This window comes from Trachemys scripta, chromosome 3 (assembly GCF_013100865.1).
Source record: "Trachemys scripta elegans isolate TJP31775 chromosome 3, CAS_Tse_1.0, whole genome shotgun sequence".
Lineage (NCBI taxonomy): Eukaryota > Metazoa > Chordata > Testudines > Emydidae > Trachemys > Trachemys scripta.
Genome location: NC_048300.1, coordinates 86,938,617 through 86,965,908, shown reverse-complemented (window position 1 = coordinate 86,965,908; position 27,292 = coordinate 86,938,617). Strand labels below are relative to the sequence as shown.

General features: G+C 41.5%; 1 protein-coding gene across 1 annotated transcript; it reads left to right on the top strand.

Annotated features, from left to right (window-relative positions):
- Nucleotides 1-1,630: 1,630 nt before the first annotated feature.
- LOC117874786 (solute carrier family 22 member 2-like) lies at nucleotides 1,631-25,371 on the top strand. The gene is made up of 11 exons (XM_034765282.1): nucleotides 1,631-2,154; nucleotides 11,042-11,145; nucleotides 12,382-12,536; nucleotides 15,082-15,250; nucleotides 16,321-16,435; nucleotides 17,073-17,179; nucleotides 18,833-19,047; nucleotides 19,544-19,652; nucleotides 21,517-21,629; nucleotides 22,780-22,879; nucleotides 24,830-25,371. Exons 1-11 carry the CDS (start codon nucleotides 1,738-1,740, stop codon nucleotides 24,918-24,920), a joined length of 1,695 nt encoding a protein of 564 aa, XP_034621173.1. The 5' UTR covers nucleotides 1,631-1,737; the 3' UTR covers nucleotides 24,921-25,371.
- The last annotated feature ends 1,921 nt before the right edge of the window (nucleotides 25,372-27,292 follow it).

Sequence of the window (27,292 nt, the reverse complement as noted above, 5' to 3'; positions counted from 1 at the left end):
TGCCAGCCTTTTATTTTTGTGTGTTTTGGGGCAGTAGCAAGCAGCTTTCCTTTATTCCTCCTCTCCTGGATCTGGTAAAGAGCAGTGGGGTGGTCTCAGCTACCTGGAGCCAATGCTGCAGCTCCTCCCTGTGAGACTCCACTGACCCCTGCAGGCCTGGCAGAGCAACTTCACAAATACCGAGCTAAATCCAAGCAGTGTTCTGTCTGTGGGGCAGCTTTTACAGGCTCTTCAGAGGCTGAATGTGCCCTGCTCAGTCTCAGTCTGCCAACCATGGCACTGCTAGGGCATGGGTCTCTGAGTTGGACAGGCATGTTCAGTGTCCCATTGCCCCCAAGAAGTTGTGACTCCAACACAGAAAAGCCTGATCAGGAGATCCCAAAGCAGATTGGGGAGAGACTCCATAAATAGAGAACTTCATCCAGCCCCAGGGGTTAGTCCTAGGGCAGAACAGGATTAGGAAGACCATATCTCTAAGGCATCTCAGGGCCCCACAAAGTCCTAAAATGGGTCCCCAGTTCCCTGGGGAGAGAGGCAGGGCTTATATCAAGCTCTCTTTCCTGGTTTGAATCAAGGAGTTCCAGCAATGAGCCCTTGGTAGGGGGAGTGGGACCTGAAGGGGACCACCCTGAGGGAGACCTAGCCAGAGGGCTCAAGCTCTGCATCAAGCAAGCTGCAAAAGACCACCCCTGACAACAGCTGGGCAGCAATCCCTGTAAAGTAGGCCAAACCCCCAAAAAGAGAGAAGCTGGAGTGGGGGAGGGGAATAGGGACAAAAAACCTAAGATCTCTTTGTCTTCTGATTCAAACAACTCTTCTACTGAGGAAGGGGAGCTCTCAGCTTTTAGGCTTTGAGAAGTACATGGGGAGGGGGGGAAATGCTACAAAGGTTTTTTCTGAAATCTTTAAAGCCTTGTGCAAAAAAGTTGTATCCACAATCCAGATCCACCCTGAGCAGGTGCTGGAGGACAAGCCCAAAGGCGAATACCTGTCTTCTAAATCCTCACCTGCGACAGCAATCCCCCTGTACCCATCCAGTGAGGAAGTGGTCAGAGAAGAATGGGGAAACCCCTGATGAGGGTAAATGCCTTTTTTACAGCATATATTTCTACCCCACTACAAAGCTCAGCTTCAAAGGTGAGAGCTGTTTTTCCTTGAAAGCATTTCTCTATTGAACCACATTTTAACTATCCCCTGCAAAGCCTGTTCAGGACAGGCACTATTCAAGAGTCTGCTGCCTAGCAATGGCAACCCTAAATCTTTCATTCTCACACCCATGCTAATAAATGTATTTAGTTAGAAATATTGTTGAGTACCCTACCTAAATCAAGGTATTAAGGCACAAGCTAGGGAAGGAAACCTTTCAAAGTACCTTAATAAGGATTTGGGTAATTAATGACAACTAAATGACCTTTTTATTAGCCCTGTTAATTTTTTGTGAGCAAACAACTTGCCCCTCTACCCCACTTCCTGCCCACCCCAAGAAGAATCTATTCTAGGGGAATTGGTGGGGGTCAAATAGCAATTCCCATGGTTCACGGGTGATCCAAGGCTTGATTTCTAATTTAACTTAAAAAATAAAGCTAGCAATACACAGCTTAATAATTTATAAAGTAGCTTTGACTTTTGGTCAAATGTTTTATTGCTACTTAAGCAGCTTTGCTGCCAACAAAGTACATAGCAGTGTTGGGAAGAGAAACCAGGTTAGTTACTATAAGTGAATTGCAATATGCAAAAATGCCAACCTTGGATGACATTCTAGAGCATATTGGGGAATTTGACTTGTTCCAGAAACAAGTCTTTTTTGTCTTATGCTTCGTGTCTGCTGCCTTCACCCCTATTTACATGGGTGTCATCTTCCTTGGGTTCACTCCTGAACACCACTGTCTCAGTCCTGGAGTTGCTGAGTTGAGCAGCCGATGTGGCTGGAGTCTAGAAGAGGAGCTGAACTACACTGTTCCAGAGCAGGGGAGACACGGGGAGTCTTTCTCTAGTCAATGCAGGAGATACGACGTGGACTGGAACACAACTGGCCTCAGCTGCATAAACCCCTTAGAAAACTTCACCGGTTATGGCAACAGGAGCAGTATCCCTCTTACCCCCTGTCAAGATGGCTGGGTTTACGATTCTTCAGGATCATCCATCGTGACTGAGGTAAAAAATGAATATTTTCCTTTTCCTCTTCCTCCCCATCCCCCGGGTTACCAACTAGTTGAGGGCAGACAAAAGTTAAATTTAACAGAAGTGCTTTCATTAAAGAGGAGACTCCTCATAATGGAATATATTGACTACCATGGTCTGCTTGATTGTATAACCTATATTTCATTTTCTGTTCTGAAGTGCTGTACGGAATTGTTTGCTTTGTTGATATGCTCTTGCGTTCAACCAGGGAGTTACCTACACTTCACAAATAGGTAAATGGATCTTTGTGTAAGTTGAGCTCGATCTTATGCAAAGCTTTAATTGCATGAGCACTCCCATGGAAGAGTGCGTACATGCATCTCAAACTTGATATGGAAACCAAGAGTACCACATAAGATGTCACGTGTGCAATGAGTTCCACACAAGTGGATTCCTACACCCACATGCTGCTCACTGTAGGATGCTCACTGACATGTGTCTGACAAAGTGGGTATTCAACCCACAAAAGCTTATGCTCCAATAAGTCTGTTAGTGTATAAGGTGCCACAGGACTCTTTGTTGCTTTTTACTGTAGGATTGTGGCCTAAATCTTATAGCTTCTAAGGGGAAAAAAATTAAGATCTAGCCTTGACAAATGTGAAACACCTTTTAAGTTCATTAGGTTGGATCAAAGATGATGAGATTAAATGGCTACATATAGGAAAAAGACAATGCACAATCCTGCTAAAAGCGACACCATTTATTAGTCAACCAAATTGGAAATAAATCACAGAAAAGAATCCATGGGTTTCCAGTATGCTGAAAATGTAAGCAAATATTGTAAAATAACCACTACTTCCAAGAGATATTTTAAAAATTGAACACCATTTGTAATATCCCAGCTGTTAAAGCTAACTTCACAGAAGTAGTAGTAGGGGAAAAACCTGTATAAACAGGATTAAACCAAGAAGTTTGACTAAACTAAGCTAAAATATTTTGTACAATTGCAAGAGCCAATATAAGTATTTGACACCCTCATAAAAGCTGAAGATTGTTGAAACTAGATTTACCCACCATGAAGGGCAATGTAAGAAAAATCACAGGATAATTGATCTCTCCTAAAAACACACATAGGCACTTCTTCGATGGAAATGTGGTTTCTAATGTAATTGGGATCTAATCTGTTTGTGGCTTTTAAGATCAGGGCCAAGGCTTTGAACTGGCAGCAGAAGCAGTTTGGGAGTCTGTGATAAATGAAAGGGGGCGGGGAGGGGAGTAGCTCCCTTTTATGGACACCCAACCAGCCAGTTAATTATAAAATCCCTCTTAGTAGTTGTTCTCTACTTGCTTTACCTGTAAAGGGTTAAAAAGTTTCCCTGCATGGGTAAAAAGAAGGGAGTGGACCTGGCACATGAAATTGCAAGCCCATTAGCAAGAATTTTTAATGAATCTGTAAACTTAGGGGTTGTACAGTATGACTAGAGAATTGCTAACGTAGTTCCTATTTTTAAGGGGGTGGGGAGTGGGAAGTGATCCAGGTAACTACAGGCCTGTTAGTTTGACATCTGTAGTATGCAAGGTCTTGGAAAAATTTTTGAAGGAGAAAGTAGTTAAGGACATTGAGGTCAATGGTAATTGGGACAAAATACAACATGGTTTTGCAAAGGTAGATTGTGCCAAACCAACCTGATCTCCTTCTTTGAGAAGGTAAGATTTTTTTAGACAAAGGAAACACAGTGGATCTAATTTACCTCGATTTCAGTAAGGCATTTGATATGGTTTCACATGGGGAATTATTAGTTAAATTGGAGAAGATGGGGATCAGTATGAAAACTGAAAGCTGGATAAGACTCTGGTTAAAGGGGAGACTACAACCGATCATACTGAAAGGTGAACTGTCAGGCTGGAGGGAGGTTACTAGTGGAGTTCCTCAGGGATCGGTTTTGGAACCAATCTTATTTAATCTTTTTATTACTGACCTTGGCACAAAATGTGGGAATGTGCTAATAAAGTTTGCGGATGACACAAAGCTGGGAGGTATTGCCAATACAGAGGACCAGGATATCATACAGGAAGATCTGGATGACCTTGTAAACTTTAGTAATAGGATGAAATTTAATAGTGAAAAGTGCAAGGTCATGCACTTAGAGATTAATAACAAGAATTATTGTTATAAGCTGGGGACTCACCAGTTGGAAGTAACAGAGGAGGAAAAGGACCTCGAAATATTGGCTGATCACAGGATGACTGTGAGCCGCCAATGTGATATGGCTGTGAAAAAAAACTAATGTGGTCTTGGAATGCATCAGGCGAGGTATTTCCAGTAGACATAAGGAGGTGTTAGTACTGTTGTATAAGGTACTGGTGACACCTCATCTGGAATACTGTGTGCAGTTCTGGTCTCCCATGTTTAAGAAGGATGAATTTAAACTGGAACAGGTACAGAGAAGGGTTACTACGATGATTGGAGGAATGGAAAACCTGTGTTGTGAAAGGAGACTCAAAGAGCGTGGCTTGTTTAGCCTAACCAAAAGAAGGCTGAGGGGAGATATGATTGCTCTCTATAAATATATCAGAGGGATAAATACCAGGGAGGGAGAGGAATTATTTAAGTTCAGTACTAATGTGGACACAAGAACAAATGGATATAAACTGGTCATCAGGAAGTTTAGACTTGAAATTAGGCGAAGGTTTCTAACCATCAGGGGGTGAAGTTCTGGGACAGCCTTCCAAGGGGAGCAGTGGGGGCAAAAGCCATATCTGGCTTCAAGACTAAACTTGATAAGTTTATGGAGGGGATGGTATGATGGGATAGCCTAATTTTGGCAATTACTTGATCTTTGACTATTAGCGGTAAATATGCCCAATGGCCTGTGATGGGATGTTAGATGGGGTGGGATCTGAGTTACTACAGAGAATTCTTTCCTGGGTGTCTGGCTGGTGAGTCTTGCCCACATGCTCAGGGTTTAGCTGATCGCCATCTTTGGGGTCAGGAACAACAATTTTGTAAATTTACTGAAGAAAAACATCATTTCCATTTTCTACTTGTAAAATTGTTCTGAAACCTTGTTCATTAAAGGTTTTGGTTCATGGTAGTTGCCAGCAAAAACAACTCTAGTCACTTATTACAACCAAGACAAACTTTAACTGCTGTACAATACGTCAGTTCAGCTTGGACATTGGAACTGCTTTTAATTTGACAAAAACTAGCATCTTGATCCAGATCGCTGTTTCCTATGAGACATTCACCCCTTGCACTGAGGACAGGCAGAATCAGCTTCATCTTAACATTTCACCCACAATCCAGCACTTCTCGTAGTCTCTGACCCTCTTCTTCCCTTGTCTTTCTCATTAGCATCCTGGTGCCATCCTGTTTTTCTTTCCACCACCCCTTTCTCTCTCCTTCCTGCTTTTGCTGCTCCCTCATTTCCAGGTTCAGGGTTTCAGTGTGGCTAGGGCTGCACAGGGCTCCTCATGCTGTCTTTTTCCATGATGCTTCCCTCAGAAGTGACCATCTGTACGCTCCTCCTCTGGAGCAGGCACCAACCAGCGCAATTGCTTCTGCTGATTTTAGTGAGTAATAGTGCTGTTGTACATTCCCATTGACTGGGTGCCAGGCCCAGGGACCCATGGCCAGCCACACTGCCCTGGTGGTTCTCCACATTCCTGTTCCTGGCAGCAAACTCAAGGGCCAATATAGAAGCAGTTCCTAGAGGGAATTCTTTATTTAAGGCCCTGCACACATAGATGCAACTGTGTTTTAGTAACCAGTTCGTGCCATTCTCATCTGACAACAAACATAGCTGAGTTGTATCCACACAACTCTTGGCACAACATAACCACATGCCAGACAAGGTAGTGTATCCACACTGTCTAACCGTGTTCACATTGATGCATTCTGGGAAAACCTGGCTAGCTTTCCCATAGCACCTCTGCAGGAGATTGAGCACCCAGAGAATCTATAGCTAGAGCAGCAGCATGTTGGGGCTGGTCTGACCAACCACACAGGGTATGTCTACACTGCAAATAAAAACCTGCAGCTGTCCCATGCCAGCTGGCTCAGGCTGTGAGGCTGTTTAATTACAGTGTAGACCACCTGTGCTTGGACTGCAGCCTGAGCTCTGGGACTTCCAACTTTGCAGGGTCCGAAAGCCCAGGCTCCAGGCTGAGCCCAGAAGTCTACCCTGCAGTTAAACAGCTTTGCAGCCCAGGCACCAGGAGCCCAAGTCAGCTGGCACGGGCCTGCCGCAGGCAGATTAGACCTACTCACGGAGCTGGAAAGAAAGAGGGCCAGCCAAAGCAGTTACACGTGCATGGCCATGAGGATGCTGTCTCCACAGCAAAATAATCGGAAGACAATCACGTGCCAGTCTAGACCTATCTCAAGGGTGAAACAGGGCAACTGCCACAGTTTCTAACCATGTTCACTACACTGTGTGTAGACACACACCATGTTACGCTAAGAGGTTACACGCTTGTTAAAAGTTGTCGACAAGGTCTAAAATGGGAAATTGGTGCTTAATGCCCTATAACAGGTCAGTTATAAAATGTGTGGAGGCTAAACATCTGAAGGCCAGTGTATCTGAAATAACTAGGGCTGTCGATTTAATTGCAGTTAACTCACGCAATTAAAAAAAAATGAATCACTATTATAAAAATTAATTGTGACTAATCGTGGTTTTAATCGCACTGTTAAACAATAGAATACCAATTGAAATTTATTAAATATTTTGGACATTTTCTGCATTTTCATATATACTGTATTCTGTTATAATTGAAATCAGTGTATATTTTTTTATTACAAATATTTGCACTGTAAAAATGATAAACAAAAGAAATAGTATTTTTCAATTCACCTCATACAAGTACTGTAGTGCAATCTTTGTCATTAAAGTGCAACTTACAAATGTAGGTTTTTTGTTTTGTTACATAACTGCACTCAAAACTAAAACAATGTAAAACTTCAGAGCCTACAAGTACACTCAGTCCTACTTCTTGTTCAGCCAATCACTAAGACAAACAAGTTTGTGTACATTTACAGGAGATACTGCTGCCCTCTTCTTATTTACAATGTCACCAGAAAGTGAGAGCAGGCAATTGCATGGCACTTTTGTAGACGGCACTACAAGGTATTTACGTGCCAGATATGCTAAACATTCATATGTCCGTTCATGCTTTGGCCACCATTCCAGAGGACATGTTTCCATGCTGATGACGCTCGTTTAAAAAAAAAGTGTTAATTTAAATTTGTGACTGAACTCCTTGAGGGAGAATTGTATGTTCCCTACTCTATTTTACCCACGTTCTGCCATATATTTCAGGTTATAGCAGTCTCGGATGATGACCCAGCACATGTTGTTGTTCATTTTAAGAACACTTTCACTGCAGATTTCACAAAACACAAAAGATACCAATATGAGATTTCTAAAAATAGCTACAGCACTCGACCCAAGATTTAAGAATCTGAAGTGCCTTCCAAAATTTGAGAGGGATGAGGTGTGGAACATGCTTGCAGATGTCTTAAAAGAGCAACACTCTGATGCGGAAACTACAGAACTCGAACCACCAAAAAAGAAAACCAACCTTCTCCTGGTGGCATCTGACTCCGATGATGAAAACGAACATGCGTCGGTCTGCTTTGCTTTGGATGGTTATCGAGCAGAACCCATCATCAGCATGGGTGCATGTCCCCTGGAATGGTAGTTGAAGCATGAAGGGACATATGAAACTTTACCGCATCTGGCACGTAAATATCTTGGGACGCCGGCTACAACAGTGCCATGAGAATGCCTGTTCTCACTTTAAGGTGACATTGTAAAAAAAAAAGAAGCAGGCAGCATTATCTCCTGCAAATGTAAACAAATTTGTTTGTCTGAGCGATTGGCTGAACAAGAAGTAGGACTGAGTAGATTTGGCTCTAAAATTTTACATTGTTTTATTTTTGAATGCAGGTTTTTTTGGACATAATTCTACATTTGTAAGTTCAACTTCCATGATAAAGAGATTGCACTACACTACTTGTATTAGGTGAATTGAAAAATGCTATTTCTTTTTTTTTTACAGTGCAAATACTTGTAATACAAATAAATACAAAGTGAGCACTGTACACTTTATTCTGTGTTGTAATTGAAATCAATATATTTGAAAATGTAGAAAACATCTACAATATTTAAATGGTATTCTTTTGTTTATCAATGCGATTAATTGTGATTATTTTTTTAATCCCGCAATTAATCGCCATTAATGTTTTTAATCACTTGACAGCCTTAGAAATAACAGGTGCATATTGGGCAATATTATATGCTTTGTGGAAATACCCCATTCATAGATATACGCTAAGTGATAAAAGTTGTACTATGACGCATCATTGTTAATTTTTAGTGAGGTAAGAAAATTGTCTTAAGGGATCTTGTCAGATTAAATTTAGCCCAAAACATCTTGTTTTTTTTTTTTAAAGCATCTAAAATAAAAGCTTTCCATTATTTTATTTAAGAAAGTGGCTCTAAGGATAAATCTTTGTATTGAGATGGATGCGAGTATCCAAATGGCAGGAGGGAATGTTGGTGAGGGAATGACCCATATTAAGCCTCTTAGCATGCCTAGTGTGAAGTCAACAGGCGTTGCAGGTGTTTGGCTTTTCTGAAAATCAAGCCACTTATTTAGGTGTCTAAATGTGTGTGTGAAGTTCAACAGTCAATTCTGAACATTTTGCCCCAAATGTGCCTTGTGTTGAAGAGCTCTGTACACACAGACGGGTTCTCTCTGTTGCCTCACTTTCCCTTATGAATAATAATTTCTCAGCATTTTACCTTCCTATTTACTATCATTTGCAACAGACTTTTTGTTAACTTGTAATTATTTGTATTGTCGCTATAGCAGCAGCTGAAGGACAAAGGAAAAACGTAAGTCCAGTGAGCCAAGGTTTACAAAAGTGACTGTTGATCCTGGGTTTCTCAATGACCCCTTTCAAGGTCAAAGTAGGTGCTCACAGCTGTTTGAAAATTGGGCTCTTCTGAGGCATCTCAAGTTGGGACTCAAAAACGGAGACGCCACAATCAATCCCTTTTGGAAATCTTGGCCAAACTAGGAACACTCTTTTACTTGCATTAAATTTGTTAAAGATCTTGCACAGAATAGCTTTTGGGAGCCTGCCAAACATTTCTAGAACAGTGTAAATCTGCATTATAAAAGGTTTCCACAGATAGAACTATAGTCCTTACTTTTAGACTTTTTTTTGAAGTAAACAAAAATTCAGTTAAAAATCCTGTACTTCTTGTCAATCATTATTATAGGTCTGTTAGACTTTGCTTCCAGATTACTTATGTATCTGTTAGGCATTGGGAGCAGTCAGGTGCCTCAATGTTATTGCAGAGTCAGTTCTCTTGCATCACATAGGAGTTCTGCTGTCAATTTTAAAGTGAAGTGAGGTCCCGGGGAAGGTGTGCTGTCAAATGTTGTTTTATTCCATTGGAATCGCCTCTACTGGCAAGAAGTAGATTAATTGCCTCCTGCAGCGCTGAGTCCAACACTTGTTCATAGATGGAGAAACAGACAAAAATTTTGTTTAAAAACCTGCTTTGCTGCCAATAGTAACTTTCTTCCCTTAAACATTTCTTATATTTTAAATATTGTTGAAAAGAACAGTAGGTTCTCAGCAACTGGCCTGCTGCCAATCAGACTGGGAGAGCCTCCCTGCTGTGGAGTCAGAATGGGCACCTCAATCTGAAGTTTTGTTTAGAGGGTTTGGATAAGGATCCCTATTGCTGTCCACAACTTCCAGCGTGGTTGCAACTATGGGCCTCCAATAAGGGCCCTAGCTCCTTCCTTTCAGCCCTCGCTTGGCTGTCCAGCAATGGGCCTGGAAAAAAGTCACAATGTAAAGGTAACAAAGGGGGAGCACCAGGCTTTGTCCTATGCTAATCCCTATAACCAGAAATACAGCAGCACAGGAGTAAACACATCTTGGTGTGTGGATTAAAAATACATAGCTTTGATTAACCTAACCCCAGCAAGAAGGAAAGGGATATACAGCCAGATATACATCCTTTAACCGTGTGTGTCCCCCCTGCAACATAACCAATATTTCTTTGAAATGTTTTCTAAAACTATGCACAAAACCCAAGAATGAGTAGCCAATATCTAACGGTTGATTCTGGATAGCACTTGGATAGGGACAATCCTGCTTTGGCTCGCCAAAGCCACCCCAGTGTCTTGAAGACTCTGTGTTCAGGCCCAGCAAGCTCTGAGGACCTCTCTTCTTGGGCTTCTTACAGCAAATTCAAACTATTCCTGCTCAGCGTGCATAGTATTTTAAGGCGGCTGCTCTCAGACTGTGGCCCAGAGGAGGTCACGTGGTGTTTGCTGCTTTTTATAGGCATCTAGAATCTTCATTGCAAAGAAAATTCTACACACCGTTAGAGCAGCCATGGCTACTGATCTATAGGCGGAGAAGAAACAATCGCGGCTGGGACCATAGCTGCCAGCCCCCAGTGGAAGCTGCCAAAGGGACCAGAGTTGCTTGCATGTCTATGTCCAAGGATGTTCAAGTCCATAGTGATTAACTATGATTATACAGTGCCTAGCACAAAAGAGTCCTAATCCTGGTTGGGGCTTTTGGGTGATACTCTAATACTGAGCAACAGGTGTGGTTCTCCCCCCATCCCCTCAATATCTCCCTAGTCATATAAGATTAGATGCATGGGAAATAGGGGCGATATCAGCAGACTTATCCAGGGGCCTGGTCTTGTGTTCCTATGCCTCTAACCACTTCTGGGACTTTGAGATGCTTAAAATGCAGGATCAACCCTGGAATAGAACGTTGTTTTAATAAAGTGGTAGTTGTTGGTATCAACCAGTTTCTAGTTTTAAGGAGTGGATATATTCACTGAGTGTCCCTTCTAACTGTGACGTGCCTCTTCAGTTTAACCTGGTGTGTGAGGACTCCTGGAAGGTGGATCTCTTTCAGTCCTGTGTGAATGCTGGCTTTTTTTTTGGATCGGTATACGTCGGCTACATAGCAGACAGGTATGTGCGGGATATTAAAACATAGCCGATATCCCTAATCAATGTTTAGCAGTTAAAAATAAACAAATGTAGAGGCAAATCCATCTGACTAACAGCATGCTCATGCGCCTTTCAATGAATGAACACTCCTAAGTCTCTCAGTCTTAGAAAAACATATCAAACACTCTGGGTTTTTGTAGCTGCAGATCTTTTCTATCCCACAAGTTTCCTCCCTGCAGTGCTCATGTGCTCCTCAGTATATTTTACAGTGATAACGTGCAAAAAACCCAGACACCCTATATGAACATGTTGATTGTTAACAAAAGCCAGGAAACTCTGAGTTGGAGTTGTCATTCTGTCTTTCTGTGGTATGAATTGCAATTTTGATATGAAAACATCCTGTTTCCTTTTGTTAAAGGTTTGCTTATCAAGTAATAATACAGTCGGAGATTGCCAAATAGATACACTATCAATGCAAATATGAGAGACGAGTGATTTTCATAACCGCAACACTGTGTTCAGAACTAGGGTATGAAGTCATTGTAAAGTCCCATTGAGATTAAGGATATACCACTGGCTCTGGGCACAGGAAGGGCATGTTGTGTTATAAACCATTAGAACCATTTTTCCAGTCACTGGAAAAAGATGTGCCCACATTCCTAACAATGTATTCCCCTCCACACATCCCTCCACTCCCCCTCCAAATTGCTTTGCATTGCAAGCTCTGCAGGCCTCATTATGTAAGTTCTCTACATGTGAAACTTCGATTCGTATCAATGGAAGATCTGAACATGCGTGGTTTGAGGATTGGGCTCTTTGTATGTAAATTAGTTACTCCTAATCCCCTCATTACATAGGCACTTCAAAAGAAACTGTAGAGTAATTATATTCATCTACAGGTATCTTTTCTCCCGACTGTAATTCCAAAAATAGACAGGAAGAGATACCTTTATCATTTATATTTATTAATATGGGCCTATTGCTCACCTATCATTTGGGATACTTGGTTTCATCCAAACTCCTCAAAAGCATTTATGGAATTACAAAGCAATGGAGAAGTTAACCCAAATGATAGGTGAGCACTAGGCCCCCATTAACACCATATAAATGTAGTTCTATAATATTAATGTGGGTCTATCCTTCCAATTGATAAATGTTTGGATTTCCTAAATGCTACATGAAGTTTTTAACAGTTTACTTTGGTGTGTGTCTGTATTTTGATCTTGTACTTGTATTTGTAATTCTTTTCCCATGCAGATTTGGCCGTAAACTTTGCCTTATAGTGACAATCCTTGTAAGTTCCGCCTCTGGAGTTCTTGTGGCCTTTGCACCAAGCTACCTTTGGATGATGATCTTTCGCTTCCTACAAGGACTGGTCAGCAAGGGCAGCTGGGCAGCAGGCTACATCCTGAGTAAGACTGGTGCTTTCCCTGGGAGTAATATTGGTAATGGGAGATGAAGGGAAAACGAGCAATTCATTGGACTAAATGTGAACTGGGAAGCAGAAAAGGGCCCTTTGCTGCTTTTTGAAAGTATGTATAAGGGATCGTTTCCCCCCTGCTTATGAGCTTACATTAGAGAGATCAGTTTCTTTCTTCCCTCAGATTCTGATGTCTTTGGAAGATCAGAATAGTGATGTCAAATGAGGCTGTTACCTGAGATGCAGTTCCCATTCCCCAGTACGCAAGAGAGGGAAGTGTGCAGCAGCTTGGTGTGACATCACTATTTAGGCTCCAGTGCGCTCTCAACAGAGTGAAAGGAGGAGGTGATAGAGGACTTTGAGGAAACAAACAACTTTGAGGAATCTTTATACCTAAAGGAGCAGTAAATGGCAAGCCCAGGTTTACATCTTAAACAATAACTCAAGTACAGTATATACCTACCAAGAAAAAGGCAGAAGTTGTTTTGGCGCTCTTTGATAGTGCACGCTCATTTGAATGGAAAATATATCAGAGGGTGGGAAGGCAATAGAGAGGTCACATGAGGAGCCGGATTAATCCATCGCTGGGTCCTAGGCAAACATACACTTCTGGGCCCCAACTTCTAATGTGAATCACAGCAAACTGTGGTACGGTACACTCACCAAGCCAGGCTGGCCATGCTGTGGATCTGCTGGACCGGCTGCTTGTCCTGCTGCTGCTTGTGGCACTACTCACCAGGACAGGGGTGGATGGGCCAAACCTGAGCAGTGCTGCAACCCCATGCACCAGGTTGCAGTGCCACCCACTCAAATGAGTGGGCAGGTCTACATTAGAAGAGCTACATTGGCGCAGCTGCATCAGTAGCACATCTGGGGAAGATGCTGTATTCCGACAGGAGAGCGTTCTCCAGGCGGCATAATTACTCCACCTCTGTGAGAGGCAGAAGCTGTGTCAGTGGAGAGTGTCTCCTGCCAACATAGCGCCAGCGTAGACAGCGCTTAGGTCGATCTAACTTGTGTTGCTCACGGGGGGTATCTTGCTTACACTTCTGAGCAGAGCCGGCTCTAACTTTTTTGCTGCCCCAAGCAAAAAAAAAAAAGTGCCGCTGCGCCGTAACACCCCCCCCCATGAGTGCCGCCCTGCCCCCCCACGAGCGTTGTGCCGCCGGAAGCCCTGCCACCCCGCGAGCACCGCCTGGCAGAAACAAAAACAAACAAAACAAAAAAACCCTCCAGCGCTGCCCTGCCAAACCAAAAGGAAAAAAAACAAAAACCCGAGCGCCGTGCAGCCCCAAGCATGTGCTTGGTCGGCTGGTGCCTGGAGCAGGCCCTGCTCCTGAGTGACATATAAGTTAGATTGAATTTAGCGGTAGTGTAGACCTGCCCAGTGAATTTTTTCAGTTTGTGCAAAAATCTGCATTGGTTATTAAAAAAAAAAAAAAAAAAAAAAAAATCACCTCCTCCCCTAATTTGGGCTCTGGGCATATGCCTCGTTTGCCTATGTGTTAATCCAGACCTGCTCAAATAGTGATGGTGTCACTCTGATTATATCACTCTACACTGATCCAGCATTAGTTTGTTTGTTTGTTTGTTTACATGGTCTGTTAAATATAGTTTGCTGTTGCCCAAGGTGCTAAAGGTGTCATTAGGGATCCCTTAAGTGTTGCAGAATTTAGGTTTTGTTTTTAAAATATAAGCTTTTCTCCTTTACGGTTGCAAAGAAAATCTTCCAAATGCTACATGGCTTAGCATTGTCTGTCTTCCTGAATCTGTAAAGTGGACAGTTTTTAAACAATAGCTCTGAGTGGTGTGAACTGCCTCATTCACATCAGTGGAGTGTTAACTCTGAAGGTGACAAAAACTGAAATGCCAACCTTTTAAACTATTATACTGCTAAACATTGTAGCAGAAACATCGAGCTATTGTAGTTATCCAGAAGTTTGAGATGAAGAAAACCTAATGTATCAACCAGTCCATTCTGTGCATATATAAATTTTCATTCTAGTGATTTGAGTATTAAATCCACTAATGGAACAGCTGCCCCCACCACTTCACATCAATCAAACAATGAACGATTATTACCTCCTTGCACAATATGATCCTTCAGTTCTACATTATGGAAACTTTATTTAGGATAGTGTTGTATTGTACAGTAAAAGATTTCATATGTAAATTTTGGTGATCATGTTTCACTTAAGCGTGGAATGCCATAACAGAGAATAAGATTTAAGCACAGTTCAGTCAGGAAGAACATAATTACTGACCTCAATGATCTAATAACATTTAATAAGGCAATTAAGCTTGGTCTACAAGTATCAAAGGATTTGTATTAAGATTTTATGCAAAAATCTAGAATTAAGGAATGTTCTTCAGGGAATTGGTATTTGCCTCCAGACTCCCTGAAAAGAATCTACGCCTCCTGAAATGCTTGAAACCCCTTGTTTCTGGAGTAGGGTTTCTTGGTGGTTCTATCTCTAAAATGATCCATCAGTTTTCCTTCTGTTTTTGAACAGTCACTTGTATTATATACATTTCAGTCACAGAAATTGTTGGCCCAAGCCATAGGAAGACCGTGGGAATTCTCTATCAAGTGGCCTTTACAGTTGGACTTCTGCTGCTCGATGGTGTTGCTTATGCTATTCCTCACTGGAGATGGTTGCAGCTTACTGTTACTCTACCATGCTTCCTCCTCTTGCTCTATTACTGGTAAGCACTTTCATATACTGCAACAGAAGATTTAAAATTATATTTCCTGTCACCCAAGAGAGATGGTCAAGAGCTGTAGGAGAATGTCGTATTCTGTTTAGATGCACATGACTCTGGTTAATGCAAACAGCAGATCTACACCAACGAAGAGTAGAAATAGTCTCCTTTAATGTTCAATCCTTGGTTGTATTATAGCATGCACATCTTGTCTACTGTATTCTTAGGAATCAAACTTCTGTTATGTTATGCTGTTAGTGGATTATGTTTTAAAAGAAAATTGGATGTAAAGTAATTTGACACAAGGAATTGAATTTTATATATGCATCAATTGAACATTTGTTTAAAGGGAAATTTATTAAATAATTTAGGGCCATAATTTGACTGACATCCCCTTGAAATGGTGGTTAATTAGTGGTGATTGTCCAATGGCGAAGTATTTTTATTTAAAGTGGCTTGCTGCACAGAATTTTTTTAAAATTATACTATATTTTGTGGCACAACCAAAAGTAATAGGTTCCTCCTTTAGTAGATCATTTTGCTGTATTGTTTAAAAGAATTAACTTGTATCATTTTGGTTTCACTTTTTTTTTTTCTTTTTATGAGCACTTGGGTTGTGAAGAGTTGTCTGCCCGGAGTGGGGGTTAGTGGGGATAAAGTTTTTGTTTTCTTCCTTTATCTATTTTTGTGAGTTTGATTTGACATGAGTAAATGGAGTGAAAGTTCCAGTGCTTTTAGAGGGGTGTGTCTGTCGTCTGTCTAGCTGGCAAATGGCTCCTCATGAGGAGTCATCAGATGGGTAAATTGATTGGGCAAGTGCTATGCATGTTCTTATTGCAAGGGTTTCTTATTATTTATTGTTTTATCAGGAGTGTGTTCATCTCCAGTAAAACTGAGCTACTGCCAAGGCTGCTCCTCCAACTTCATCTTGCAGCACGGCAAACTGTTCTTTTCTTGAAAAGCTGAAAGTAGCGTCACTGTGTTCAACAGAAGTACTGTCTCCATAGCCTGGGTTCAGTGTGGATGCACCATTTTGTTTTCTGTATGTCAGTGTCTGCTTGCTTGAATTACAGGTGTGTGCCTGAGTCTCCAAGGTGGCTGATATCTCAGAAGCAAAACGACAAGGCCATGAAGATTTTGGACTATATTGCCAAAAAGAATGGGAAAAAGCTGCCTGCCCATTTTCAGGTGAGCTTGAGGTTTTATGCTTGTAGTGAACATTATAAAAGTTTTTTGTATAATGCTTTCCACCTGAGGAGTTCTAATGTTGGTAAATATCACAGTTAACCTCAGTCCCAGCTGGATAGCTATCATTCCCCTTTGTACATATGAGGAAGCTGGTGCAAGGAGAGATTCAGACGCTTGCTCCATGTTATGCAGGAGATTTGAAATAAGGTGAGGAATATACCCCAGGTGTCAGTGCTGTGCCAAGGTTCTTGTGTATTCCAGAGCTAAAACATTTTGCATTGCAATGCTGCTGATTCATGACCTGTTCAGCTAAGACTAAAGAAAAAGGAAACTTTTTAGAATCCTGGAGAAATTACTTAGGAAACACCAGATCAAATAGTTAAGGAACGACTAAAACTGTTGAAGTGAAGTTAAAGAATTCCCTCATTATCATTGTGATCCTTCTCCTCCGTATCCCATGCAATAATCACAATGGAATGGTGCATTTCCCAGGAAGCTCTTATGTATTGTATTAAGTAACATATCTAATATATGACTACAGTATGTCACGAGCCCCTCCCTTCCTGTTTGCTTTAACATGATAAATTTCTGTCACCCAGTTTAGCCCTTAATTAACAATGCACTGGTTCTTCTGTAGAATATTAACCTTGAAGAGGAAGGTGGGGAAAATCTGAGAGCTTCATTTATGGACCTTGTCAGGACACCTCAGATGCGGAAACACACATTCATTTTGATGTATAACTGGTAAAAAGTCTTAAGACAACTTTAATTTTTTTTTTATTACAAAGCATTAAAGTTCCAGTTTTGTCTTACTCCCATTTCCTGCACTCAGAACTCAGTTTTTTCATGCTCCAGACTTTCTTCCTCCTTTGTCTTCCTGTACTGCTGGGGAGGTTTCTCGGTTACTCTCAATCCTGTCAGGGGAGATCACTGGAATAGTACGAGCTAGTGTTCTTAACTGTGGTTTTAGTTTAGCTCCATTGCCATGATGACCTCATGTGTCTGGTCACCAATGGATGAATTATGGGGCCATATGAGGACTTCTGTACATACAGAGAAGTTACACTTGTTCCCCACTCCATCAGTTTAAAAGCATGTTATGTCTATGTAGACAAGTGCTTCAGTCAACTGTAACGAGACAAAAACTGGTATCAATTACCCCCAAATTGGATAGGGGTAAGAACTGGGGTAGCCTAAATTGGTGCAGGCTCAACCAGTTGGGTAACTGGCTGCAACGCATTAGCACAACTGGCTTAATGTCAGATCTGATAGTTGCGCTCTATGCCCCCAGTGTGACCCCCACAGTATCTGCCATACTCAGAGATGTCTCCCTATCCCAGGCCTGACTTTAGCAGGTCCCACATCTGAGGACTGAGGTTCACTGGCTGAAGGAGCCATCTCACCTGAATCAATGTAAAGCAGCCGTGGTGTGGACACATTCAATTGATAGTGGAACTATTGATGTGAAGAAATCGACTTGCAATACTGATTTCTCTAGTATAGACAAAGCCAAAGTGACTCCATCGGCTTTGCCTGAAGCCCATAGTCACCAATCAGCTTCTAGGAATCTCTGTAGATCTGCTGGTGCTGATGCCTAAGCTTAGACAAATCCGTGTTGCCATGACAGAATTTCCTAGTCTTAGAGCTTGTTTATGTGGTGTGCCACTGTGCAGCAAGCCAGGGTGTGACACTAAGTGCACCAGCTTTCCATGCAGTAACTCACCATGTGGACAAGCTATTAGCATCTTCCTTATATAAAACACTTGTAGGTAAATTTATCTTTTGAGGCAAGATGAGAATGTTAATACAAGCATTTGACCAGGAGAGCTTTTCTACCTTCTGAACTCACTCCCTAGATGCCTGGTCAATTTTTCCCTCAACTAAGAGCTCTTTTCAACCATCCAAGCAGTTAAGAGGAGTTATTTAGAAAACGCATTGCTCGTCCAACTGCCCATCTGAGTCTCCATTATGTCTGATGGTGAGGATGCAGAGGGCAGAATGGGCACTTGACAAAGGACTATTCCTTTAGTGATCATAAGCCCATAATTGTAACTCAGAGCTAGAAGTATGAGTAGTCTGAAAGCTTTTTTAGCCTTAGTCTATGATACCATTAATATTTCCTGCCCGATTTATATTCAAGGCTTAGTTCCTGACCTACCGCATTATTTTATGGGCTGTAAACTCTACCTCTAGTTTCTGCTTTCCTGCATTAATCTCTACTGTTCTTCACTCAGGCTCTCAGGCTTTCATCTACACTGTTGAGTAAATTAGAGCTGAAGTTGGTTTCATTGACCTAATTGTGGTTCAGAAGGTTTGTTTATATGCGTTCCAAGAAGAAACGGGGCTCTGTTCTTTGACTAAATCTCTTAAGAAGAATGGGCTCTGTTCTCTGCCTAGGTTGGCCAGCTCTCTTCTGTACCAGGGGCTCATCATGCACATGGCAATGGCTGGTGGGAACATGTATCTGGATTTCTTCTATTCTGCCCTTGTTGAATTTCCAGCTGCCTTCATGATCATTCTCACAATCAATCGCATTGGCCGTCGCTATCCCTGGGCTGTGGCAACTCTGGTGGCAGGGGCTGCCTGTCTCATTATGGCTTTAATCCCTGAGGGTGAGTTGTCAGAGGTTTCAGTAGTTTACCTTCTCAGTGTTACCTCTTGGACCTCATTAATCTGTCTCGCTATAGTCTAGGTTTGAAAGTTTGCAAAAGCACATCTGTGATTGTAGCCTGTGACCCTGACAGGTGCTGGAGACTTTCCTTGCACCCAGGGTTCCCACCCCTCAGAAATGAGATGGAGTAAATAAAAGTCTACATTTTTGCAGACATCAGAATTAATAGGAAATATCTTGGGGAAATAGGGTACTGTACATAACTTTGCAAATCACATTTAACAATAAACCCACGTGGTGCTGATTGTTTTAATCTGCTGCTTTATGCAATTAAACAATAGCAGTTCCTTTAAATTAATACAGTTCAAGTAATACAGGATTATTGGTTTCCACTAAAAATAACATTGTTTCATTAGATAACCCCTGCCCACCCAATCACCGTTGGCCCAAAAAACCTCCAGAAAACATTGTAAGTGAAATAACTGTTTCCTTTGCAGATATTCACTGGTTAAAAGTGACTGTAGGTTGCATTGGGAGAATGGGAATTACAATGTCTATCGAAATGGTTTGCTTTGTGAACACTGAACTGTACCCAACATTTTTGAGGTGAGTGCGTTGTCTGGGGCCAGCATGATGTGAAAGGCAGCTATTGAAACTGACGGATATGTTGTATTTTATATTGACTTAACGATTAGTACAGAAATGCTCCAGAATTATAGACCTATTGATATCTAAAGAACATTATGCAAATTGATCACTTAGAAAATTGAATAAAAGACAAGTTAATGCAGGAACAGAATATTCCTATACAACTTCTCCCTATATTGTACTGCAAATGGAACGTGCAGAGCTGGATTAAAGCAAGATTCTTGTCCTTCAAAACCAGAGGTCGAAAAGGGCTAGAGACAATAATGAATCGATGAGAAATGGAGAGTCTATGGGGGGTCTGGGAGAGCAGGAAGATAGAAGTAGCATAAAAGAGTGTATCTGAGGAGGGGAGCAGAATTGAGGAGGACTGGGAAGAATCTGGGCTGGTTGACGTTTTGGAAGCCCCAATGTGTTGGTGGATTGGGGCACCTTTTGGTCTTTAAAGGGAAGTGATGAATTCTCCATCCCTTGAAGTCTTCAAATCAAGACTGGATGCATTTCTGGAGATATTCTTTAGCCAAACACAAGTTACAGGGCTCAACACAGCAGTAACTGGATGAAATTTAAGAGCCAGTGATCTAATGGTACTCATTAGCCTTAAAATGTATGCAACTATTAATCTACCCCTAAATGCTGGCTTTGTATAGCAGTTTTATAAGAGGATTTTAGGTACATCACTTAGGGAAAAAAAAAAAAACAAACCCTGAAAGAATCTAAATTTAGCCCATATTATCTAGAAACTGCTAGATTCCCATACACTCATTTGAAACCTGTATAAAGATCATTCTGCCGATAAGCTCTACTTAGAAAGCTACTGAAGGCTTTTTTTCTCTTTTTTTATTATGGACATATACATTAGGTGGACCTTTGAACATCTCCCTACATTGACAGTTATTTAAAATAATGTAGCTACTATTTTCAAAGTTCTGTTCTATCTGATGGGAGGTTCTAATCCGACACTCTGAGCCTGATTCTCTACTACCTTGAAGTTTATTATTCATCGTGTTTATCACAGTAGTGCTTAAGGGCCAGTCAAGAGTAGAGCCCCAGTGTGCTAGGCACTCTACAAACACAGGTCCCTGCCCTGAAAAGTTTACGATCTAAACAGAGAGGATAGAAACAGTGGGTGGGAGGGGTAACTTCATGATATTTTTATGTTGGGCGGGATCAACTAAATGGGAAAGGAAGGACGGGGGAAGGAGAGCAGAACAGATCGGAAGAAAATAAGGAGGGGCAGGTGTGGAGTGAAACTGAGACACAGACAGTGAGGGATGGGGAGGGTTGGTGTAGACAGCCAATCAGCACAAGGCAGAGAGCCCACACGAAACTGTAGAAAGTTCTCTGAATCTCAGGGAATCAGTTACACTTATGCAAAATAGGAGTAAACCTTCCCATGGCTATTTGGTAGGTTATCTCATGCTACACAGGTGTGAATGACTTCATGAGGAACAAGGCAGGAGAGAATCAGGACTTGTGATTCTATTTTGGTATTTTATTATGGTTAGGCTGCTGAGACCGCAGCCTATCGTGCTGACCAATAGTCTCATTGTTTCCTTGTACTCCCCCCATTTGTTGTCTCGTGTCTAATGCTTAGATTGTAAACTCTTTGGGGCAGGGACGTTTGTTCTGTTTGTACAGTGTCTAGTGCAATGGAGTCCAGGTTCATGCCTGGGCTTTGAGGCACTGCAGTAATGCAAATAGTTAATCATCACAATTTTATGGCAGGATGTATTCTGTCCCAGCTCAGTGTTTTGATCAACTCTGCTCCAGCTACAGAACTTTTTCAGACCAATATAATGCAATTGTTTTGCTGTTAAATCAGGAACCTTGGTGTAATGGTCTGCTCTTCCTTGTGTGACGTTGGTGGGATACTAGCCCCATTCATTGTCTACAGGCTGGCAGAGATCTGGCATGAGCTGCCACTTATAGTTTTTGGTAAGTATTTTCTTACCTTCTTGTGTATTAACCATGCCTCAATTGTCATGACAAACAAATCTGAGAAACTGATTTCAAATCTAGGAGAGAAAATATTTTTTCCCTTCACAAAACCTTCAACTCATAATAAAATAATAGTTCACTTCTGAGTTGTGTACGTAGTCAGAGTCCGCTTCCATATTATATTTATGGTTTCTTACATGCCTTTTTAAAAAAAAAAGCTGCAAACTAGCAAATGTTGCTTGACAAGTCGAAGAGGATTGTGAAATTCACTAAAATTCGGATCACATTTCAGTTTGTTGACAATATTCATTTGAGTCATTTTCTTACTGCTGTGGTTTGGTCTCTGTCTTGAGACAAGATGTTGTAATTTCAAATGGTGCCTGTTGGGTATATTTTGTGGATTATTAAGGATGTTGCAGACTTCAGTCTTGTCAATATTTCTCTTTTTTTGGCTAGACAACCATGTAATCATCTTTAAAAAAGGCTATAGACTAGTAAGTAGCCTTCTTCAAAACAGGCTGAAATTTCCTGGAGATTAGTCAATCTAAACTTTAGGCCAGATACTGCAAAATTCCAGTTTTAGGACTAGTGCATTATTGTGAGAAGACTATCTTTGAAGGCAATACATTATTTTTAATAAAGAGCATATTTATATTATTTATAAGGGACTTCATAATACATACATTTTAGATTGGGGCTTATGAAAGTTGGTAACCAGGAACTTAATGAGTGAGAGAGGAACTGTAACTTTGAAAATCTTGTTCTCATGGTGACAGGGAAATCCAGTACATTTCATCTCGTGTAAACATACCGACTGCCATTTGTCAAACATGCCTTTCCAACCTGATAGATACCATTACAGTATGTAGCTTATAATTAAACTTTACTACCTATAATTATCTCCGTAATGCTGCAGTGAGACCCCCTGAAAAGCTGTGAACCTACCTTGTGTGCAAAAATTCTGTATACTATATTTAGAGCAAAATTTGGCCCTTTATTGTTGTACGTTAAAAAAACAAAATCTCTTCTACAAACTTTGCTGAATTTAATTAAAATAACAATTACATTTGATGCCATCTGGCTGCAATAATATCATATAATGTGTGTGGGTTCTAACTTGGTCTTCTTGTGTGTGTTTAATTTGAAGCTGTGGTTGGTTTAATTGCTGGTGGATTGGTGTTGTTGCTGCCTGAAACCAAAGGGAAAACGTTGCCTGAGACTATTGACGATGTAGAAAACTTGCATAGGTGAGTCAGGAGGCACATTCAGATTGTTCGAGCTGTTCATATTTTGAAAAAGAAAAGACTAACAGAAAAACCTACAGTGTAAATGTACATCCAGTGGCTGTCATTGAAATTATCGTGGCATTTGTGGCGTAGTTACTGCAGTATACTTCTGAGTTCTAGGTATACGAATGCTATGTAGATGGTGGCAAAGCTCATTTTGCCTTCAGAAGGTAACTGTAGTTGTATAATGGTGACCACTGTATTCCTGGTGTTCAATGGCCTTATGAAAAATGTTCAATTTTGACATCTCCAGCAGGTGCATCCATCCTGTCCCTCCTCCCAACACACCATAAAATCCTGTGAAATTATTATTATTTTTTTGCACTTTTATTCTAATGGTGATTTTTCTTAGGACTGAGAAGAAAAACAGGTAGGTAGACATTGTGTTTAAAAAAACAAAACAAAAAAACCTCCATGCTGCTAATGATAATTTCTTATTAAAGCTTATAACAAATAGTTCTACCCATATTTAATGTTTATAAATACTGTAAATATTAAAATAGTGTGATCTATCTACACGTGACTGATGGCAAGATTGTGACCTGGAATTTGCATTATGTACCTTCTCACTCCCTTGCAATGGCTACACCGATCATGGGTAGCAGAACAGGAAGGAGAGCAGCCTCTATGGGGCTGTTGCATCCCAACCTGGTGCAAGTGGACTGGATGGAGTAGGAGCCAGGGCTCTAGCCCTCGAATTTGCTGACGAGAGTAGTTATGCTGGCATGCCAGGGGAAGGATGTTGTGCCAGGTATGGGTCTGGCACAGGGTATAGTGCGGGAAATGGGTAGGCAGGTTGTAACGCTGATCGTTTTACTCAAAACCTTTTCCATGTCCAGAGCTATTTTTGGGTTGGCTAACTACCTTCTCTGCCTCCAGAGCACAGCTTGTTAATTTAGGAACCTTCCGCCTTCAGTTTGTTGCACTGGGAAAACTCTACTTGCCAGGAATCTGAGAACAACAAATATGGGCCATTAGTTGGACTTTGGATAGTAACATCAGCCTCTCAAACTCGTTGCATGACTGAGCAAATGCTGTTTGGGCGGGTCGGGGGAGGTTTTGCCGCCCCCCGAATAGAAAAAGATGAGTCCTTGTTATCAGCCACTGAGTGCAATGATGTCAGGCAGCAATGTTTGTTGAGAGGGATAACAAATGTCAGGAGGAATAGACAGCTCGTTTTCACAACGTCAGACGTGAGTGACCAGAAGTGCATATGAGGTTAGATGACCATTGAACCCATGATATCTTAAGAATCAAATTAAATTTACTATATAAGGCACCTATATGAAGTAACAAATAGTATGTGGTAAAACTAATATCTGCAGTTTAGCCTATAAGCCTCTGCAATGCACATGTTATTGCTGAATGTGTCTCTTCATATAGGCAAAGTACCTTAGCAAATTACCTAAGCATATGCCTAATGTTAAGTACATGAGTAGTCACATTGCAATCGATGGGGCTACACACAGTCTAAAAGTTAGGCTTATGCTTGTGTACCTTAGATAAAGCATTAAGTCAACAGTTGGTAGTATGTGTTTGATCATATAACAAGAACAAAAAAAATTGCAGGATATTCATCTCAAGTGAATTACAAACTGTGATGTTGAAGTTGAAAATTTTACCCAACAGCCAATATGCTAATTCAAGCATCTAAGTGATTTAGGAGCATAAGACCCATTTTCAAAAGTGCCTTAGGCACTTACGAGCCAAATTCCAATTAGTCTTTTACTCCAAACTGCCTAAATAACTTTTGAAAATGAGACTAAAATGCTTCTGAAAATGTTACCATTTTATTTAGCAGGTCACTAGTGTTCTATGTTCCTGGTTATTCTTTGTTTCTGGGTATTACATGCTCTTTTCTCACTTCATCATTGTCCTGATTCCCTTTTTGTTTTTGCTTCATCTTTGCAGGCAAGAAAACCCTAGGGAGAAAATTATCTACCTCCACGTGCAAACACAGGAAGTTGCACACTCCAAATGTGATCGGTCTTTGACACAATAATACAAAAAGAGTTTTTAAATAACACACACCGTAGAACCTTGCTTCCTTTTATGCACCTCTGATCCCTGGTTCCACATACTTAAGGGTTTTTTCTGCTTCATTGTCCAAAAGGCACAGCAAGTTACCAAGTACCTTCTTCCCTCTTACCATGTTGTAGTGTATTTACATTTTAGAATAGTAGTTTTGAAACTTTTGGTTGCCAGTCACCGTAGACAACACACATATCTGTTCAGATACTTGCACTGCCATCATCCCTGTAGTATCTGAGTACTTATTAATACAGAGCTTACTTTAGGGTATGGCTACACTGCAATGAAACTCCAGGGTTAGTAGAACTTGAGTCAACTGACCCATGTTAGAGAACTCTGGACTTGAAAGTCTACACTGGTTAATTATTAATCCTACATTAAGATTTTTCTAGGGTTGAACCTGGGCTCTGGCATCCACACTGCAGCACACTGACCCAAGTCAAACCAACCATATCCCAAAGTCCCTAGTGCCCTCCTGAAATGTGGCCACTCTAGCCCTTTGACTGTGATGCACTGTGGGCAAACTTTACTGCCCACCCTGCATGCTACAGACAGTTTGAACAGCTCACCAATGCAACCTGCCGAGCAGTCATTTTGATCTTTGTGCAGCCAGCTATTGGAGACAGCAAGATGGAGGAGGTGCCTTTTAACAAGCTTCTCCTTTTGCCTTTGCTCCTGTGTCAGGAAAGGGGCAGAGCTTTCCTGAGGTGCTGGTGGATATTTCAGTGGTGTTTTCTGACCCACCAAAGGTACCTGATGGATGATGGGTTTCATGATGGAGCAGGAGGAGGCAGAGAAAGAAGAGTACCCTGGCTTGGCAGACCTGCAGTGGCAAATGCTCCTCAGTATAATCAGCATATTTGTTGATGCCCCCTATGTATACTGGTGCTTCTGGCACAGCCTGGTGGGATCATATTGTTATGCAGATCTGGAATGACCAGCAGTGGGTCTGGCTTGCTTCTACCCTCCAGTGTAGATGAGGGCACTCTTGCTGGTCCAGAAGCAGGTTGCTATAACCATCTGGAAGCTGGCTACCCCAGACTGCTACAGGTCTGTTGCCAATCAGTTTGGTGTTGGAAAGATGCCTGTGAGTAAAGTGCCTCAGGAACCACCACCACCAATCAGGTGTGTGATTTGCCCCAAGGTAGTGGGAACTAAAGATAATCCTGAGGGAATTGCTGGCTTTGAGAGAATGGAGGTTCCTAACTGCACTGAGGCCATTGACTAACCACTATCCAAGACCCCCACCACCCCCAGCCCACAACTCCAGTCAAGTTTAGATTTCTGGTTTCAACTCTCACTACATCCCTTTGGAAGCCCCATTCATTTCCTCTTCCCATTCTAGTCTCCCTGTTGGTCACTCCTTATTCATAGTGTGTCCTTCTCATTCCATCTGCACAGCAACCGCCTTCTCCATAAGACTGATGGTCACTAGAAGTGAACCATTCAGATACCTCTCCAGAGTGCCCCATCGTCACAGTGTCTGTCTTAGATTCCAAGCACTTTAGGGCAGGGATGGTTTTCATTCTGAATCTTGTAGAGAGCGAAGCACACTACTGGCACTAAACAATTAACAACAATCCAGGTGAGAAGAGCTTGCACCTGAGCCTGAAGATTCCTGCTAAACTTCTGGGCCTGGTGGAATTTGTGGTGTAACCTTGTCCCAGAGGAGTTGGCAATTGATGAAGTACAATTGATGAAGTTCTTGGTTTAGATTTGACTGAACTGCAATTAATTTTGAGATGTGTTATGAGTCCACCTAGGAGAGACCATGCCACCAACCTAACAAACCTGGTAATCCAGAAGTTTTCTAGTTTATTAATTTATCTAATGAGCACATGTAGAAAAGCTGTGTGCGGCAAACAAAATGGAAAAGACACGCAATGAGAACAGTTGAGTCTGAGAGGAATAAATCACTGAGTGCGAAGACCAAATGTAAAAATTCCTTCCAGGATTTGAATGTCTATAAATACAGCTGTGTTGTAATAAAAGCTGCATAGTACAGGTTCAGCATACCTAACTTCTTGGGGGTCACCTAGCAGTTCTAAGGATATTTACGTCCAGTGACAATTTCATGTGTGAAGGCAAAAGCATTTCCTGTAGTTCTGTGCTCGCACCCACCCAAATAATACATCTCCCCTTGAAATGTGGAAAGTCAGTATCTGTAATTGTATGCAATACAAAACCTGTCCCAGTTACAAGTGGCTTTATCTGCAGCGTTGCTTTCCTGGTACCCAGCAAGCCTTTCCGGTCCAGGCTGGATTGTGATAAAATGACAGCTCTCATTAAGAATTCAATGGGTTTCTTTTGTGGCATTTTGGAATTGACTTAAACCATCTGAAA